The sequence below is a fragment of the Camelina sativa genome, chromosome 11 (genome assembly GCF_000633955.1).
Source record: "Camelina sativa cultivar DH55 chromosome 11, Cs, whole genome shotgun sequence".
Classification (NCBI taxonomy): Eukaryota; Viridiplantae; Streptophyta; class Magnoliopsida; order Brassicales; family Brassicaceae; genus Camelina; species Camelina sativa.
In genome coordinates, this window is record NC_025695.1 from 13,147,262 (window position 1) to 13,164,244 (window position 16,983).

Here is a 16,983-nt window from a genome sequence, read left to right on the forward strand (position 1 = left end):
TTTTTTTTTTTTTTTTTTTTGGTCCAGTACTGTGTAATTCCAGATTCATCGTCACAATCTCTTCGTTTCTGTATTTAATTTTCTTGTGGTGTTGTTATGTGTGTAAAAACCAAAAAGATTAAAGACGATTCCGTATCTGCCAAGTAATGGATTTAATGCCTAATTCTCTCTTCTTCTTCATCTTTTACATTTTTTTTTTTTTTCGTCCGACCTTTTTGTGCTTTTTAGCTGTCTCTGACTCTCTCTCTCTCTGCAAGGTTTCTTTTAATTGGTACAGATTTGTTTCTTTCAGAGACTTTTTAAATGCGAAAGTGAATAAGACTTTAAATAGAAAACTCATTCATGTGTTTTGCATTTATTATGTATGCAATTTGTTCCCATTGATTCAATTTTGTTTTATTTCTCTCTCTCGAGTTTGTGTGAGAGAACATGTTATGGCGGTCGAGTGAGTGAGTCGAATTCTGGGTCCCTAACACCCATGTGAGATCCATTAAAGCAACAATCTTTTTTTTGTCGGCAACTCTGTTTGTTTGTTCCTTTCAGATCTCGTCCTTTGTTTCCTCAATTTTTTTTAAAATTCTCATTTGTCAAATAGTAGTATAGTTAACACTGGCCCATCATTTTGTTTACCTTTTTTTTTAATAATTGTGCAGAAGCTTGTTTTCTGCTATTGTCCCTAGTCATGTATTGAACCAATCTGATGATGTTTTGGCTTTTATGTGTATTGGTTGATCTATTGCAGGTGTTTTAATCTTCTGAAACAAGGGTTTGTAATTTAGTACCAAAAAAAAAAAGAAACAATGAAGTATAAAGATGAGAAGTATGAGAAAGCTGATAGAGGAGGTTCAAGGCTCTTGCCCAAGACTCTTTCACTGATTCTGTTATGTGGGCTTTCCTTCTATCTTGGTGGTTTATATTGTGGGAAGAACAATGTCGAAGTTAGTGATGTTGTCAAAGCTGAATCTTCTTCCTTGGATGTTGATGACTCTCCGCAAGTCAAATCTGCAGTTTCTTTCTCTGAATGTAGCAGTGACTTCCAAGATTACACTCCCTGCACAGATCCAAGGGTACACTCTAGTTTTAACGTTTTTTTGGGTGTGTGAGTGCTTTGAATCTGGAAATCATTTTAGCTAATGTTTTTGATTTCGTTTTGCTTGTTCAGAAATGGAAGAAGTATGGTACTCACAGGCTTACTTTCATGGAGCGACATTGTCCTCCTGTGTTTGATAGAAAGCAGTGTCTGGTTCCTCCTCCTAATGGGTATAAGCCACCGATAAGATGGCCAAAGAGCAAAGACGAATGTTGGTACAGGTAACTAGTTGTCTCTTTTTCTCAACCTGATAATTGCATCTCTTAATTATTTGGATCTCTCTCCTGTCCTCGGTTAATTGAAGTAAGTTGGTGATTTGATTTCAGGAATGTGCCATATGACTGGATTAACAAGCAGAAATCTAACCAGAACTGGCTAAGGAAAGATCGTGAAAAGTTCATTTTTCCCGGTGGAGGTACAATGTTTCCACATGGAGTTAGTGCTTATGTCGATTTGATGCAAGATTTGATCCCTGAAATGAAGGATGGAACTATACGCACCGCCATTGACACTGGTTGTGGGGTAAGTTATTATATTTTTGGCAGATATTGGATTAGATGTTCTCTCCTTCACCTCCATTAATCTTGATCTGTTTTCAAGGTTGCAAGCTGGGGAGGTGATTTGTTGGACCGCGGTATCCTCACGGTATCACTTGCCCCGAGAGATAATCACGAAGCTCAAGTACAGTTTGCTCTAGAACGTGGAATTCCTGCAATTCTCGGCATCATTTCCACTCAACGTCTCCCTTTCCCTTCAAATTCATTCGATATGGCTCATTGCTCAAGATGCCTTATTCCATGGACAGAATTCGGTAATTTAACTGTCTTTGACCAGTTGACTGCTATTTTGAATCTTCTTGTTCATCAAACGATGTGAGCTTTTTCAACTGAAACTCTTGTAACAACCTTTGTCTCTTTCCTGCTCCCTCAGGTGGAGTCTATCTTCTGGAGGTTCACCGTATCCTAAGACCTGGTGGCTTCTGGGTCTTATCTGGTCCACCAGTCAACTATGAAAACCGTTGGAAAGGTTGGGACACAACCATTGAAGAGCAGAGGTCAAATTACGAGAAGCTGCAAGAATTGTTATCTTCAATGTGCTTCAAAATGTATGCCAAGAAAGACGATATCGCAGTGTGGCAAAAATCTTCAGACAATCTATGCTATAACAAGTTGTCTAACGACCCTGATGCGTACCCACCAAAATGTGACGACAGCCTTGAGCCAGATTCTGCTTGGTATACACCGTTACGCCCTTGTGTTGTGGTTCCAAGCCCTAAGCTTAAGAGGACAGATTTGGGATCTACTGTCAAGTGGCCAGAAAGATTGCACACAACTCCTGAAAGAATGTCTGCTGTTCCTGGAGGAAATGGTGGCGTGTTTAAGCACGATGATAGTAAATGGAAAACAAGGGCCAAGCATTACAAGAAGCTGTTGCCCTCGCTTGGCACTGATAAGATTCGTAATGTGATGGATATGAACACTGCTTATGGAGGTTTGGCTGCTGCTCTGGTCGATGATCCTTTGTGGGTTATGAACGTTGTCTCTTCTTACGCTGCGAATACACTTCCCGTTGTCTTTGATCGTGGGTTGATCGGAACTTATCATGACTGGTAAATTCTCAAAAACCTAAGCTTTCTACTTTCAAACACTTTTGAGGTCACATACATAATCTGACATGTTGTTTTATTTTTAGGTGTGAAGCTTTTTCGACATATCCAAGAACTTACGATCTTCTTCACGTAGATGGGCTGTTTACTTCTGAAAGCCAGAGGTAATGATAGAACAGATATCGCACAGCTAAGTTCTTTGAAAACTCTCATTCATGATCTGATAATTAGTGGTTTGGTTTTGGGCAGGTGTGATATGAAATATGTAATGCTAGAAATGGATAGGATCTTACGTCCTAGCGGGTATGCGATTATACGCGAGTCGAGCTACTTCGCAGATACGATAGCATCAGTTGCTAAAGAACTGAGATGGAGTTGCCGTAAGGAACAGACAGAGTCTGAATCAGCGAATGAGAAGGTCTTGATTTGCCAGAAGAAGCTGTGGTATTCATCTAACGCAAATTCAGAAACAAAATAATTAAAAAATATAGGACAAAACTAAAGCTTAAACTCTAAGCTTTTCTTTTAATGTCCGGAGGTTTCTTGAGAACAAAGTCTCAACAACAACAAGCATAGGTTCTTTGTGTTGCTTCAAAGCCAAGAAAGCTGTTGAAAGCTGCCAATTCATTTATACTATCCCAGCATATTTATCAATTTTCGGTTATTTTTTCTTTTTAGTATATGCTTGGTGAGAATTATATATTTCTTTTTTTTTTTATTAAAAAATTGTAAGTTTAAATTTTACTTAAAAGTTAAAACGGTGATGTTCGAGATTTCTGGAATGTGTTAGGTATAATGATTTGAGATCTTCTTGTATTGTTTTACACGTTAATATGTTGGCGGTCCAATTTAGATTTAGCGATTGTAAAATGATCATCTTCCTTTATGCTAAATAAAATATTAGTGTTTTTCAACAATCATATATATATATATATATATATACGGATGGAGGGCGATGGACCATAAAACAATTGAAAAGTAAATCTAGCCGTGTGTTGGTTAGGTGGAAATTTCCTAATCGTATATGATAAACAAATTCTAAACCTGATTGCAGGAACAAAAAAATATGCTTAAAACATATTTTATATAAAAGAAATATATTTTAATCCATGAAAATCTATATATACATTTTCAGAAATTTAAGAAATAATTCCTCAAGTTCCAACTTATTTACAACCCTGCCACTCTCTTTATTAGTTGAAATGTAAATTTGAGCTCCATGATTACAATTTATTTTTTAACAAGCCCAAACAAATATTTTTGTAAAATCTCAAAACCCTGAAATATTCCCCCCCCCCAATCGTTTATCTTCAAAAAATATATAGAAAATAGAAGGATTTTACTTGCCTTTCATGATGATCTTCTGCGAGATCATTGTTACACCTGCTTGATTTCCAAATCTCTTCCCCCAACAATTACGCAAATCATAAATCAATCAATCGAAAAAGACTTTTGCGTTAGAATATAGCATATCTCATAAAGATACCATAAAAAACAGATTGACATAATCATCTCTTTAATTACTCGCATAAAAGATCTTTTAGATATCATTACAAATTTGTAGGCCGACCTAATCGGTTTCTGTATAAATAGTACTCACCTAAAACGAAGATCATACACAAGCATTCACTGGGTAAGTAGTCACCCAAGTTATGGCTTCTACTTTTGCTTTCTTGAAAGATGTTCGTCCCTACAAAACATCATGGAGGGTTCAAGTCAAAGTCATCCATTCATGGCGTCTAAACATCGAAAATGGTGAAACACTTGAGTTGGTTTTGTCAGATTCGATGGTAAGATTTTACAAAATGTTTACGTTTACGAGATACAATTATTTTCAATTACTAATGCATCTTATGTCTTTCATACTTTCAGAGTAAAAAGATTCATGCATCAGTCAAGAATTCATTGGTAAACAAACATGTGAATAGGCTTACTATTGGTAACTGGGTTTTCATTGAGACATTTGCTCTTAGCTATGCAACTGGTCAATTCAGACCAACCACGCATCTTTACAAGATGTCATTTACCAATGGAACTATGGTAATGGACAGTGACCCTGTTTCTGATGCTAGCTTCCTTACCTTAACTAAGTTCAAATCCATCCACAGTGGTCAAGCTAATCCCCACATATTTGTTGGTAAGTATGTACTTAAAATAGTTTCAATATACACTCAATATATATATTTAAAGGTTCCATTTTGCAGAGGTTATTGGTCAAATTGTGAGTTTGGGTGAATTGGAGGACCTCGAAGCCAATAACAAGCCTACCAAAAAACTCAATTTTGAGCTACGGGACGAAACGTAATGCTTATCTGCTACTGTGTCTATATTATTATTATGTTTTGTAACATTTGCAATCACTAATCCAACTTACTCATTTTATGTGACAGAGATGACAGAATGTCATGTACCTTGTGGGGTTCATTGGCCGGGCACGTATTTACATACGTGTCAAGACTCTGATGGAAGCATCATCACCTGTGTCCTCAGATTTGTGAAGATAAAATCCTTCAAGGGTAAAAACATTTAAGCGTTAGAAATTGTTTATCATTTAACAGATGCATTATTCAACATACTTATGATTCTACTTAATCAGGTGTAAACTATTTGACTAATTCGTTTGATGCATCTCAAGTCCATGTGAACCCACTATTCAATGAAGTTGATGTTTTCAGACAAGTGTAAACCTATCTATTCATTAACTTTCTATTATCTTTCTTCCGATTATAAGTGAGTTTGTATTGTTATCCTGAATATATACATAATCGTGCTTTAACAGGCTCCCCGATGATGGGCTCTCTCTCATATGTCGTCAGAGACAACCAAGGTGGGGGATGGTTGCTGTTCAAGCTGATAATGCAGAAGATTTTCCTAGGAGAACTATTGAAGAGTTGAAGAATTCTGTTGAGGTATGTAAAGCTTATGTTAATGATATGAGATTATTCTAGATATTCAACAAAAAACATCTATCTACAGATTGGAAAGGCAAGGATTCATGTCACTGTCTACGCCATTGACACAGACTGGGCTTGGTACTATATTAGTTGTCGTTCTTGCAATAAGAAAGTCGAGAAAGTAAACGATGGGGATAATGGGTTGAATAACAAAAGGTCAAAACCAAGGTTTTGGTGTTACAATTGCAATACTGTCGTCACTAATGTTGTATCACGGTAATGGAAAAAAACCAAACATTCAAACTATTTCAAATCTATATTTATTACTTTACAATCAAATCCCATTTATATTTATTACTTTCTCTATATTTTTAGGTTCATGCTCTATGCTAATGTCATGGACTCTACTGGTGAGACAAAATTACTGTTGTTTGATTCTATTTGCTCTGAGATCATTGGGCAGTCTGCCCCATCAGTTCTTGGTGGCTCAGTTGATGAGGTTAGCTAATCATAAGATAATTTTCCCTGTAATTTAGGGTATGACAATGTCTCTAACTGTTTCATTTAAATTCGCCTTTAGATTATAGATCCAGAAAATTTGCCTGATCCAGTGAAAAGTCTTATTGGAAAGACTTATCTCTTTCTGGTAAATGTCGAGAAAGCTCACATATTTGATGGTAAAGACAACTACAAGGTCTCCAAAGTCCTCTTGAAAGATGGGTTACTCGACGAACAACTGTTGGAAAATTCATCTGACACACTAAATGCAACACCTACTGTAACTGGTGACCAAGTATATGATCTACACATTAATCCGCTATAAAAATTAGGGAACCTTGATAAATTCTCGATATAACTAGGTATTGTTTACAGGGACCTCTCATGTTAGAATGTAGCCCGCAAGTGACCGACTCTACTACTCCATCCTCCAAGCGTATTTACCCTGCTAACAGCGGGACTTCTAATCAAAACTCAACTTCTAAAAAGTTGTGTATTGAACCAGTAGATTTAGAAAAGTCTAATCCGGAATTTCGAGCTGAAAGAGTTCATGAAAAAACTCAAGGATCAAACAACAAGGATGGGGTTGGAAAACAGATGGGTGTCTACGATGGCAGTGTTGTGACCAAATCTATGGATGAGGGAAAAGAAAAGCCGGTCGGAGTTAAGATCAAGGTTGAAAAGAAGGAATGATTTGTGTCTTGTGTTTTCAGTTTTTCTTTTGTTTTCAAACTATTTCAATTTCAGTTTTGCTTTTGTTTTCTCATGTTACAACTTCCACAGTTTGTCTCTTCTTGCTTTCGTGATATTGTTTCAAGAAAATAATTGCTGTTTTCCAGCTATCTTCTCAAACTTTTGAGTTGCTATTATAAATTTTTTATTTCTATCTCCTTCTATGGTTTAGACAACTGCATCCTATCAAGTTGGGAGAAGCATGCTTATCTAACTAATTAACTTAAACTGAATCCTAGATAAGTATTTAATGAAGTGTATAGAACTCACCTTCTTTGTAGATATCTTGACCGCATGTTTCACTGGAATTCATAATCCCACCATACGGCAAAATAGCCTGAGAGAAACGATTAAGTTTTGATATAAGAGAAAATTAAGTATAGAACGCAAAATATGAAACTATGTAAATAATAAACCATGTATATACGAAAACATGAGAATATAACAATCATGTTTATAATTTGAGAAATTAACTCCATGCCAGACTCAAAATTAGTATAAGAGCTGCCCAAATCTTTGTTTTGCAAGACATATTCATAATTTAGTCAAACAAAGTATTTAAACTGCCCAACTATAACACTCAATCATCAGAGAAATGCGTAAACCTGTTTTCATTATTCCTATTAAAATATATGTATCCCATAACTGTCTCCTTTTAAGTTGTAATTGAAACAAACTATCTATATTTACTACCCAATCAAATATTTGATTCTAACTAATGAATCTTATACTCTTCTTAGTAGACAACTACTGAATATAATTGAACCAACCTGTTTAAGGAGTGAAATAAACACCCTCTAATCAGTAACAACTTATCATCTTCGACTTAATTCGAAAAAACTTACAGCCACCATGAAAAAGGAAAAGGAACCTTCTCTCTCGGATTTTGATTCTAATTCTAACCCATCCAAAAAAACCCGGTTCATTCAAAGTACTACTCCTAATAGTCAGATTACTCAATCAAATGCATCTAATAGTAATGGTTCTGTTCTGCTAAGTACAACTTTTAGCAGGGTTTTAGGCGATATTACAAACCTTGGTCATTCTTCTACTGGTAATTTTAGGACACCAACATCTCTTCAACAGTCCAATCCTGCCAAAAAAACACCAAATGCTCTGGGTGATTTACAACACACATACTTATGAGTATCCTTTGTATTTTCTTATCTTCATTGCGACATACATAAACTAAATTTTGAGAACTAATTTCATTACCAGGTTCAAGTTCTTTCTTGGGGATGCATTCAATTGAAAATAACAGCTCCGGATTGACTCAGAGATCTTCAATAGCTGTTCTCACGAACATCACCAATCTACACCGCCGGGTTGCTCCAACAGAAACACTTCCTTCTGCTGATATCCACAATAAACGAGAAGGTTAATGCTTGCCTCAAATCCCTTTTAAACACCAAATACTCATACATATAAATTGAATCAATTGATATTTCTTATAAAGTGGACCAATGTGCTGCTAAGACATCATTCATAAGGGACCAGAAACAATCAAAGCATGGCACGACAGTCGACATGTTTCCTATTAGATATTTGCAAGAAGAATTTCTAAATGCATCACCCACAGCTTTTATGCAAGGTAATCTATATACACAACTTTATATATACTTAAATATAGTTATCATGTTTTCTATAAGCCATGGTTAGGCGACATAATATTTTAACTGTTAACGGTGACAAATAGGTCAAACTTCATGTTTTATGAACTACGAACCATTAGTGGAGAGTAGTACTGATGATGAAAGCATGGACCAGTTCAACGATGATAGTTTGAGTGAGGGTGAAACTGCAGAGGAACAGTCCTACTATATTAGTACAACTGACGATGAAACTGAACAGTACCCTGATGAAGAAATTGCAATTCCAAGCAATGCTAATATAGAAACCCAGAATGCTACAGAACAATTCACTGATGTATCAAATCAGATCGCCAGAAGTGAAGAACATGTAAAATTCATGGCTAAAGTGGATCAAATGTTGCAGAAAAAAAGAGAAAAAGAATCAGCTGATCAGAACATCCTTCAACCAAAGAGAAGAAGTCGACCATGTTTGCAAAAAATCTTCAATTGTGAAACATCAAATTCTAAGAAATCAGGTATCAATCATTTATTACATGTTCGACTAAGATTTTTGTTTCGAGTAATATATTTACTGTGTAGGAAACTCTTTTTTCTTTCCCAGATTATCTTGACCACGGTGATGCTACATACAAGTGTAAGTATTGTGGTGCCTTCATGTGGTATGATGAACGTATAAACAAAAGTAGGAACCAAAAAGACCCAACATTCACACTATGTTGTGGTCAAGGAAGTGTGAAATTACCCTTTCTAAAAGAATATCCAGAGCTTATCAAGAAATTGCTCAAAGGAAATGATGCAATGAGCAGAAACTACAGAGAAAATATTAGAATCTTTAATATGATTTTTGCCATGACTTCTCTTGGTGGAAAGGTGGACCAATCTATGCCAAAAGGGAAAGGTCCTAACATGTTTCGTTTGCAATGAGGAAACTATCATTTGATTGGCAGTTTAAAACCGGATGAGGGTGACTATTCTAAGTATTCACAACTATATATAGTTGATACTGAAAACGAAGTAGATAACAGAGCTACTGTAATCAAGTAATTTTCTATCTACATATGAAATAAATATGTTTTATTTACTTCACTATACTTATAGTTGTTAATTTAATTTTTGCCTCTTTCTGTAGCAAGGGTAAAAATGCAAAGGCAACCGCAGGGAAGCAAAAACTTAATAAAGAAGTCATCGAAGCCCTAATGAAAATGCTAAATGATGTAAACCCTTATGTCAAAATTTTCAGATCCGCTAGAGAGAGGTTTCAATCAACTACTGATGAGCCATTTCACATGCGTATTGTCTCTGATCGAAAAGGTGTTGATGGGAGGATATACAGTATGCCTACAACATCAGAGGTAGCAGCTTTAATACCTGGGGATTTTAAAAAACAAATGCCTGACCGTGATATAGTCATTCAAGAGAAGAGTACTGGTCACTTGCAGAGGATTAGCCAAATTCATATCTCCTATTTAGCTCTACAATATCCTCTCATTCTATGCTATGGTGAGGATGGTTTCAGGCCTGGTATTGAGAAATGTTTTCAGAAAGCCAACAACAAGAAGAAGAAATGTATTAGCATGAGGCAGTGGTTCGCATTCAGGATTCAAGAGAGGGAAAACGAGTCTCATACTTTGTTGCATTCTAAGAGGTTGTTCCAGCAGTTTCTTTGTGATTCTTACACCACTATCGAATCAAACAGACTATCTTACATCAATTTTAATCAGTCCAAATAAGATGCGAGAACTACAGCTCCATTAAAGAGGCAGCGGTAGCTGGAACAACTACTATGGGTGAAGAAGGTAATCAAATTAATATACCTTCTTCTTTCACCGGTGGACCGCGGTATATGGTTCAAAGCTACTATGACGCAATGGCAATCTGTAAACATTACGGATTTCCTGACCTATTCATCACCTTCACATGCAATCCTAAGTGGCCAGAGATAACAAGATATTGCCAATCAAGAGGTCTAACTGCTGATGATAGACCGGATATTGTTGCAAGGATATTCAAAATCAAGTTGGATTCTTTAATGGTAGATTTGACAAAAAGGAATATGCTAGGAAAGACAGTTGCGTGTAAGTTTTTTCTTTTATGTACTCGAGGTTTTATTACTGTTTTTATATTTTTACATATCCTAAATTATTATTTGTTTCTGCTATTTCAGCTATGTATACTGTCGAATTTCAGAAGCGATGATTACGGCATGCTCACATTCTCTTATTCATGGCTCCTCAAAGTAAGCTACCAACGGCTGACGACATTGATAAGATTATTTCTGCAGAAATTCCAGATAAAGAGAAAGAGCCAGAGCTCTATGAAGTTGTTAAGAATTCAGTGATTCATGGTCCATGTGGTTCAGCTAACAGGAATTCTCCGTGTATGGTTGATGGATCATGTTCAAAGAAGTACCCAAAAAAACATCAAGATATTACAAAGGTTGGTGGTGATGGTTATCCTGTTTATAGAAGGAGGAGAACAGAAGACTACATTGAGAANTATGCCTACAACATCAGAGGTAGCAGCTTTAATACCTGGGGATTTTAAAAAACAAATGCCTGACCGTGATATAGTCATTCAAGAGAAGAGTACTGGTCACTTGCAGAGGATTAGCCAAATTCATATCTCCTATTTAGCTCTACAATATCCTCTCATTCTATGCTATGGTGAGGATGGTTTCAGGCCTGGTATTGAGAAATGTTTTCAGAAAGCCAACAACAAGAAGAAGAAATGTATTAGCATGAGGCAGTGGTTCGCATTCAGGATTCAAGAGAGGGAAAACGAGTCTCATACTTTGTTGCATTCTAAGAGGTTGTTCCAGCAGTTTCTTTGTGATTCTTACACCACTATCGAATCAAACAGACTATCTTACATCAATTTTAATCAGTCCAAATAAGATGCGAGAACTACAGCTCCATTAAAGAGGCAGCGGTAGCTGGAACAACTACTATGGGTGAAGAAGGTAATCAAATTAATATACCTTCTTCTTTCACCGGTGGACCGCGGTATATGGTTCAAAGCTACTATGACGCAATGGCAATCTGTAAACATTACGGATTTCCTGACCTATTCATCACCTTCACATGCAATCCTAAGTGGCCAGAGATAACAAGATATTGCCAATCAAGAGGTCTAACTGCTGATGATAGACCGGATATTGTTGCAAGGATATTCAAAATCAAGTTGGATTCTTTAATGGTAGATTTGACAAAAAGGAATATGCTAGGAAAGACAGTTGCGTGTAAGTTTTTTCTTTTATGTACTCGAGGTTTTATTACTGTTTTTATATTTTTACATATCCTAAATTATTATTTGTTTCTGCTATTTCAGCTATGTATACTGTCGAATTTCAGAAGCGATGATTACGGCATGCTCACATTCTCTTATTCATGGCTCCTCAAAGTAAGCTACCAACGGCTGACGACATTGATAAGATTATTTCTGCAGAAATTCCAGATAAAGAGAAAGAGCCAGAGCTCTATGAAGTTGTTAAGAATTCAGTGATTCATGGTCCATGTGGTTCAGCTAACAGGAATTCTCCGTGTATGGTTGATGGATCATGTTCAAAGAAGTACCCAAAAAAACATCAAGATATTACAAAGGTTGGTGGTGATGGTTATCCTGTTTATAGAAGGAGGAGAACAGAAGACTACATTGAGAAAGGTGGTATTAAATGTGACAATAGGTATGTTGTGCCTTATAATAAGAAGCTCTCTCTACGTTATCAAGCTCATATCAATGTGGAATGGTGTAATCAGAATGGTTCTATTAAATACTTATTTAAGTATATCAACAAAGGCCCAGATCGTGTTACGGTCATTGTTGAGCCTGTTGGTCAGTCTAAAACAAATGAAACTGTAACTCCTGGCAAAGCACCAAATATCAATGAGAAAAAGAAGAATGAAATCAAAGATTGGTTTGATTGCAGGTAGTTTTGATACACTTAAACTACAATCCGCCTATTTGATTCTTTTAACCCTATCTAACTTGGCTCCTATCTTATTAGATATGTATCTGCTTCAGAGGCAATTTGGAGGATTTTCAAGTTTCCACTTCAAAATAGATCTACAGCAGTTCAGAGACTGTCTTTTCATGTCGAAGGGAAGCAACCTGCTTATTTTGATGGAAATGCTCATATTAATGATGTTCTGGAACGTATACTGAATCAAGATTCACAGTTCATGGCTTGGTTGACTTTGAATAGGAATAATGCTGTTGGAAAGAATGGTAAACGAGCTCGAGATCTTCTATATGCTCAAATTCCATGGTATTTTATTTGGGATGGAAAGAATAAGCAGATTAAGAAGAGATCAAAAGGTTTTTCTTTGGGTCGTATTAACTACGTTCCTAGAAAAATGGAAGATGAATACTATCTGAGGGTGCTTCTTAACATTGTCAGAGGACCTTGCTGTTTTGATGACATCAAGACATATAATGGTGTTGTATACGAATCGTACAAGGAAGCATGTTTTGCACGTGGAATTTTAGATGATGATCAAGTTTTCATAGATGGTTTGATTGAAGCAGGTCAGTATTGTTTTGGGGATTATATGAGAAATTTTTTTGCTATGCTTCTTCTATCGGATTCTCTGGCTAGACCAGAACATGTATGGTCTCAGACATGGCACCTTCTATCCGAGGATATAGAAACAAAAAAGAGAGAACAGTACAACAATCCAGGTAATTATGTATTATAGATATCTAAGCCTAATTTCATATATATTAGTACCATTTCGAATACTATTTTTCTTGATTTACTCTCACCCACATAAATTTTTGCAGAACTGACTCTGACAGAAGCTGAGATTAGAAACTACACTCTTCAAGAAATAGAAATGATTATGTTGTTTAATGGTGGAACTCTCAAAGACATTGCGCATTTCCCTCAACCATCACGCCAAGATATTGATAATTCCAACTGGTTAATTGTTGATGAGATGAGATACAACCGTGAGTTTTTGGCAGAAAAACATGCTAAATGGATAAAAATGCTAACGATTGAGCAGAGAAGCATATACGATGAGATCACCGAAGCTGTATTCAATGATTTAGGTGGTGTTTTTTTTGTTTATGGCTTTGGAGGAACAGGGAAAACATTTGTGTGGAAAACACTAGCAGCAGTTGTTAGATCAAGAGGACAGATTGTTCTTAATGTCGCCTCCAGTGGCATCGCCTCTTTGTTGTTAGAAGGAGGTAGGACTGCTCATTCAAGGTTTGCAATCCCTTTGAATCCTGACGAATTTTCAGTTTGCAAAATCAAGCCTAAATCAGATCTAGCTAACTTGATCAAAGAAGCATCACTTATTATCTGGGATGAAGCTCCAATGATGAGCAAGTTCTGTTTTGAATCTTTAGACAAAAGCTTTTCTGATATTATCAAGAACAGAGATAACAAGGTATTTGGTGAGAAGGGTCTTGTTTTTGGAGGTGATTTCAGACAAGTTCTTCCAGTAATAAATGGAGCAGGGAGGGCAGAAATTGTTATGTCATCACTTAATGCTTCGTATCTTTGGGATCACTGCAAGGTCCTAAAGTTGACTACAAACATGCGACTACTATCAGACAATATTGGAGAGAATGAAGCTAAAGATATCCAAGAATTTTCAGATTGGTTATTGGCTGTTGGTGATGGTAGGATTAATGAGCCTAATGACGGTGAGGCTCTAATCGATATCCCAGAAGAATTGTTGATTGAAGAAGCAGAAAATCCAAAAGCAGCAATTTGTAAGGAAATTTATGGAGATCCATCAGTAATGCACAAAGAAAATGATCCTAAATTCTTTCAAAAGAGAGCTATTTTAGCACCGACCAATGATGATGTCAACACAATTAACCAGTTTTTGGTAGAGCATTTGCAAGGTGAGTAAACGTTTATATAGCTATTATATATTTTTTACATATTATATTTAAGTTATCTTTAATATCTTCAAACAATTAACAATTTGTCTGCTTCTAGGGAAAAAAAGGATCTACCTAAGTGCTGATAATATAGATCCTACAGATTCAGATTCATTGAACAATCCGGTAATCACTCCAGATTTCTTAAATAGTATCAAGTTGTCAGGTTTGCCACACCATGCTTTACGTTTGAGAATTGGTGCGCCGGTTATGTTGCTTAGGAATATTGATCCCAAAGGTGGGCTGTGTAATGGAACTAGGCTCCAGATTACTCAACTAGCTAATCACATTGTCGAAGCTAGAGTAATAACAGGTGACAGAAGTGGTGAGATAGTTTTAATCTCGAAGATAAATTTAACACCTTCAGATACTAAACTCCCATTCAAGATGCGTAGAAGACAGTTTCCACTATCTGTTGCATTTGCTATGACCATCAATAAGAGTCAGGGACAGTCTCTAGAGAAAGTAGGACTTTACTTGCCTAAACCTGTGTTCTCTCATGGCCAACTTTATGTGGCATTGTCTAGGGTGACATCAAAAAAAGGTTTGAGAATACTAATACTAAACAAAGAGGGAAAGATTCAGAAGCAGACAACTAATGTTGTTTTCAAGGAGGTTTTCCAAAACATACACTGAGTCATCTACTTCTGAATAAGGTAAACTTTACATATCTTATATTAGTAGCTATAACATTTATACGTTGGAAACACAAAGAACAATAGTTTTCATATAATTGGGATTTTCTTTATAAATGCAGGTGCAGAATTATCAATAAGGCCACTGATTCGAGACCCATGATGGAAGCATATCAGAACTGATTGTTAGGACTGATATAAAACAATATTTTGCTTATTGTAATTTTTTTTAATTTAGTTTCTAGACACAGATTCAACCGGCAGTTTACTTTTCATTATCATAATTTACTGAACACAATTTTAATAATTTTTGATTGAGCTTTTAGTTATTAAACTGTTTGCTAATCACTTAAATTTGTAAAAGTCAATTCATTGAACACACAGAAAAAGTTAAAAACTAATTGTCTACAATGCATATATAGATACCAACCTTAATCAAATTACCTTAAAGACACATTGTGGTGATAGCAGTTCTTAGTTACGGTTTTTTACTTCAGTTATGTACTTCAACTTGAAGAAACAAAACACAATTAGCTTTATATATTACAGTATCAGTTAAGGTTTATTATTAGAAAGTAAACAAATTCTTATACTATTTACCGTCTTACCTTGACTAAATACAAGAATCAATATATGCATTATCAGACACTTTTATTATTCATTGCTCAGAATCTCAAATAACCTGCAAAGTAATCCTAGATTATTTTCAATACCAGGCATGTGATTTGAATATAAGTGTTAATTTCATTAACTTACCAGTATAGCCCCATATAGATTGCTTCTTTACTCTTCCACTTCTATTTTCAAAGTTTAAATTATGTAACCCTGTAACAGGAATTAACCTGACAAAAATAAAACCAGATTCACATTAGACTTGATTTTAATGGAAAATACAGTATGAAAAAAACTAAACAAAGATTCAGTATCTTATCTTTAATTCGTAAACTACTTGCAAGGGAAAATATATCCAAATTACTGCTTTCTTCTAAGTCAACCTTCAACACATTTGTTCCCCAATTATAATTTTACTGAAAGTAATGTTACCCTGACCAAGTCAAATTAAACATGACAAAAGATCTAACCATGTATCCATGTAAACAACAACAAAATTCAAAATCAATTTTGAACAGAACCTACAAACATTTGAAAGAAGACTCAATTCGATTATATATATTCAAGGTTCACACAAAAGCTATAATCATACATCAAAGATGAAATAAATGAAAAATATAAATCATTTGATAACTATCACGCAGAATTAGAAAGAACAGATATAGAAATTACCTTAGTGATCCATTGTAGACGGAATTTTTTCCCTACTTGCAAGGAAAAAGAAATCCAAAACTCACAGGTAAGTGTTCGTCATTCGAGTTCCTGATTTTTTTAAAAAATCCCAAAATTAGGAAAAACATAAACTTCAATATAAATCCAAACATTAGAAGATGTAAACAACAAGGTTAAATTCAACACCCATTTACATGTAAACATTCTAACATTTGAAAGAAGACCCATATTCGTTTATAGATTTTCAAGCTCTATTATCAAGTCAAGCAGGAATCTTAACAGTTTCTGAGCTATAATCAGAAATAGAAAGAATAGATCGGAATCTAAACAAACGGACAATTACCTCACTTATCAATTGAAGACGCCATCGGAAACTCCAGCTTTTACAAATTGATGATGGATCTTACTCTGAGTTTTCCAATTCGAAAATAGAGGTTGTCTGATCCATCTTCGACTGAATCTGATCTATGTTGTCGAATCGACTTTTGCTGTCGAGACAACCATTTTTTTTTTGTTTTACGTTTTCCTTTTGTTGTTGTCTTTTTTTTTTTTTTTTTTTTTTTTTTTTTTTTTTTTTTTTTTTTGCCACCGTAAATTAATTTGTTGAAGCAAAAAAAAAAACAACAATGGGCCTGGACCTTACTAAAACCCAACATAGATCAATTTTTCGATTCATTTTTATGGTCCATTATTATTTTAAAACAGAGTCTTCTTTACTGAATGCAAAAAAAAAAAAAAATCACCAAATATTGCAAAA

At 35.3% G+C, this 16,983-nt stretch overlaps 3 protein-coding genes and 1 long non-coding RNA gene across 21 annotated transcripts in view; 3 read left to right on the forward strand and 1 right to left on the reverse strand.

The window, feature by feature from the left end:
* The window catches only part of LOC109124539 (probable methyltransferase PMT21), a 4,445-nt gene extending 917 nt beyond the window's left edge, over nucleotides 1-3,528 (forward strand). For 2 of the 3 annotated variants that reach the window (XM_010441455.2, XM_010441454.1), the window contains exons 2-8: nucleotides 743-1,067; nucleotides 1,163-1,311; nucleotides 1,417-1,612; nucleotides 1,691-1,901; nucleotides 2,021-2,699; nucleotides 2,783-2,860; nucleotides 2,946-3,528. In XM_010441455.2, the coding sequence (XP_010439757.1) occupies nucleotides 801-1,067; nucleotides 1,163-1,311; nucleotides 1,417-1,612; nucleotides 1,691-1,901; nucleotides 2,021-2,699; nucleotides 2,783-2,860; nucleotides 2,946-3,174 (1,809 nt within the window). In that variant the 5' untranslated portion in view covers nucleotides 743-800 and the 3' untranslated portion in view covers nucleotides 3,175-3,528. Of the gene's footprint in view, nucleotides 1-458; nucleotides 481-742; nucleotides 1,068-1,162; nucleotides 1,312-1,416; nucleotides 1,613-1,690; nucleotides 1,902-2,020; nucleotides 2,700-2,782; nucleotides 2,861-2,945 lie in introns of those variants that run through there. The other variant, XM_010441456.2, reaches the window with a different exon arrangement.
* On the reverse strand, nucleotides 3,863-16,768 carry LOC104723140. Of its 15 annotated transcripts, none has more exons than XR_002034021.1 (12): nucleotides 16,570-16,768; nucleotides 16,227-16,316; nucleotides 15,699-15,784; nucleotides 15,551-15,624; nucleotides 15,387-15,452; nucleotides 8,547-8,618; nucleotides 8,036-8,170; nucleotides 7,856-7,913; nucleotides 7,091-7,157; nucleotides 5,108-5,204; nucleotides 4,297-4,386; nucleotides 3,863-4,098 (listed from the first exon to the last, which is right to left on the reverse strand). It is a non-coding gene; the product is annotated as an uncharacterized LOC104723140 (long non-coding RNA). The 15 variants fall into 15 exon arrangements; XR_002034020.1 differs by having other exon boundaries at nucleotides 8,036-8,173; XR_757292.2 differs by having other exon boundaries at nucleotides 8,036-8,173; nucleotides 15,373-15,452.
* On the forward strand, nucleotides 4,393-6,978 carry LOC104723139 (replication protein A 70 kDa DNA-binding subunit B-like). 2 transcript variants are annotated; one of them, XM_010441459.2, is made up of 10 exons: nucleotides 4,393-4,486; nucleotides 4,569-4,833; nucleotides 4,901-4,997; nucleotides 5,087-5,212; nucleotides 5,293-5,377; nucleotides 5,476-5,605; nucleotides 5,673-5,866; nucleotides 5,966-6,089; nucleotides 6,171-6,383; nucleotides 6,464-6,978. In XM_010441459.2, the coding sequence occupies exons 4-10, from the start codon at nucleotides 5,089-5,091 to the stop codon at nucleotides 6,779-6,781; spliced, it is 1,188 nt and encodes a 395-aa protein (XP_010439761.1). In that variant the 5' UTR covers nucleotides 4,393-4,486; nucleotides 4,569-4,833; nucleotides 4,901-4,997; nucleotides 5,087-5,088; the 3' UTR covers nucleotides 6,782-6,978. The 2 variants fall into 2 exon arrangements, with proteins under 2 accessions (XP_010439761.1, XP_019087814.1); XM_019232269.1 differs by having other exon boundaries at nucleotides 4,569-4,997.
* On the forward strand, nucleotides 8,631-15,361 carry LOC104723138 (ATP-dependent DNA helicase PIF2-like). Its single transcript, XM_019232272.1, has 2 exons — nucleotides 8,631-9,764; nucleotides 10,928-15,361. The coding sequence occupies exon 2, from the start codon at nucleotides 13,245-13,247 to the stop codon at nucleotides 14,274-14,276; it is 1,032 nt and encodes a 343-aa protein (XP_019087817.1). The 5' UTR covers nucleotides 8,631-9,764; nucleotides 10,928-13,244; the 3' UTR covers nucleotides 14,277-15,361.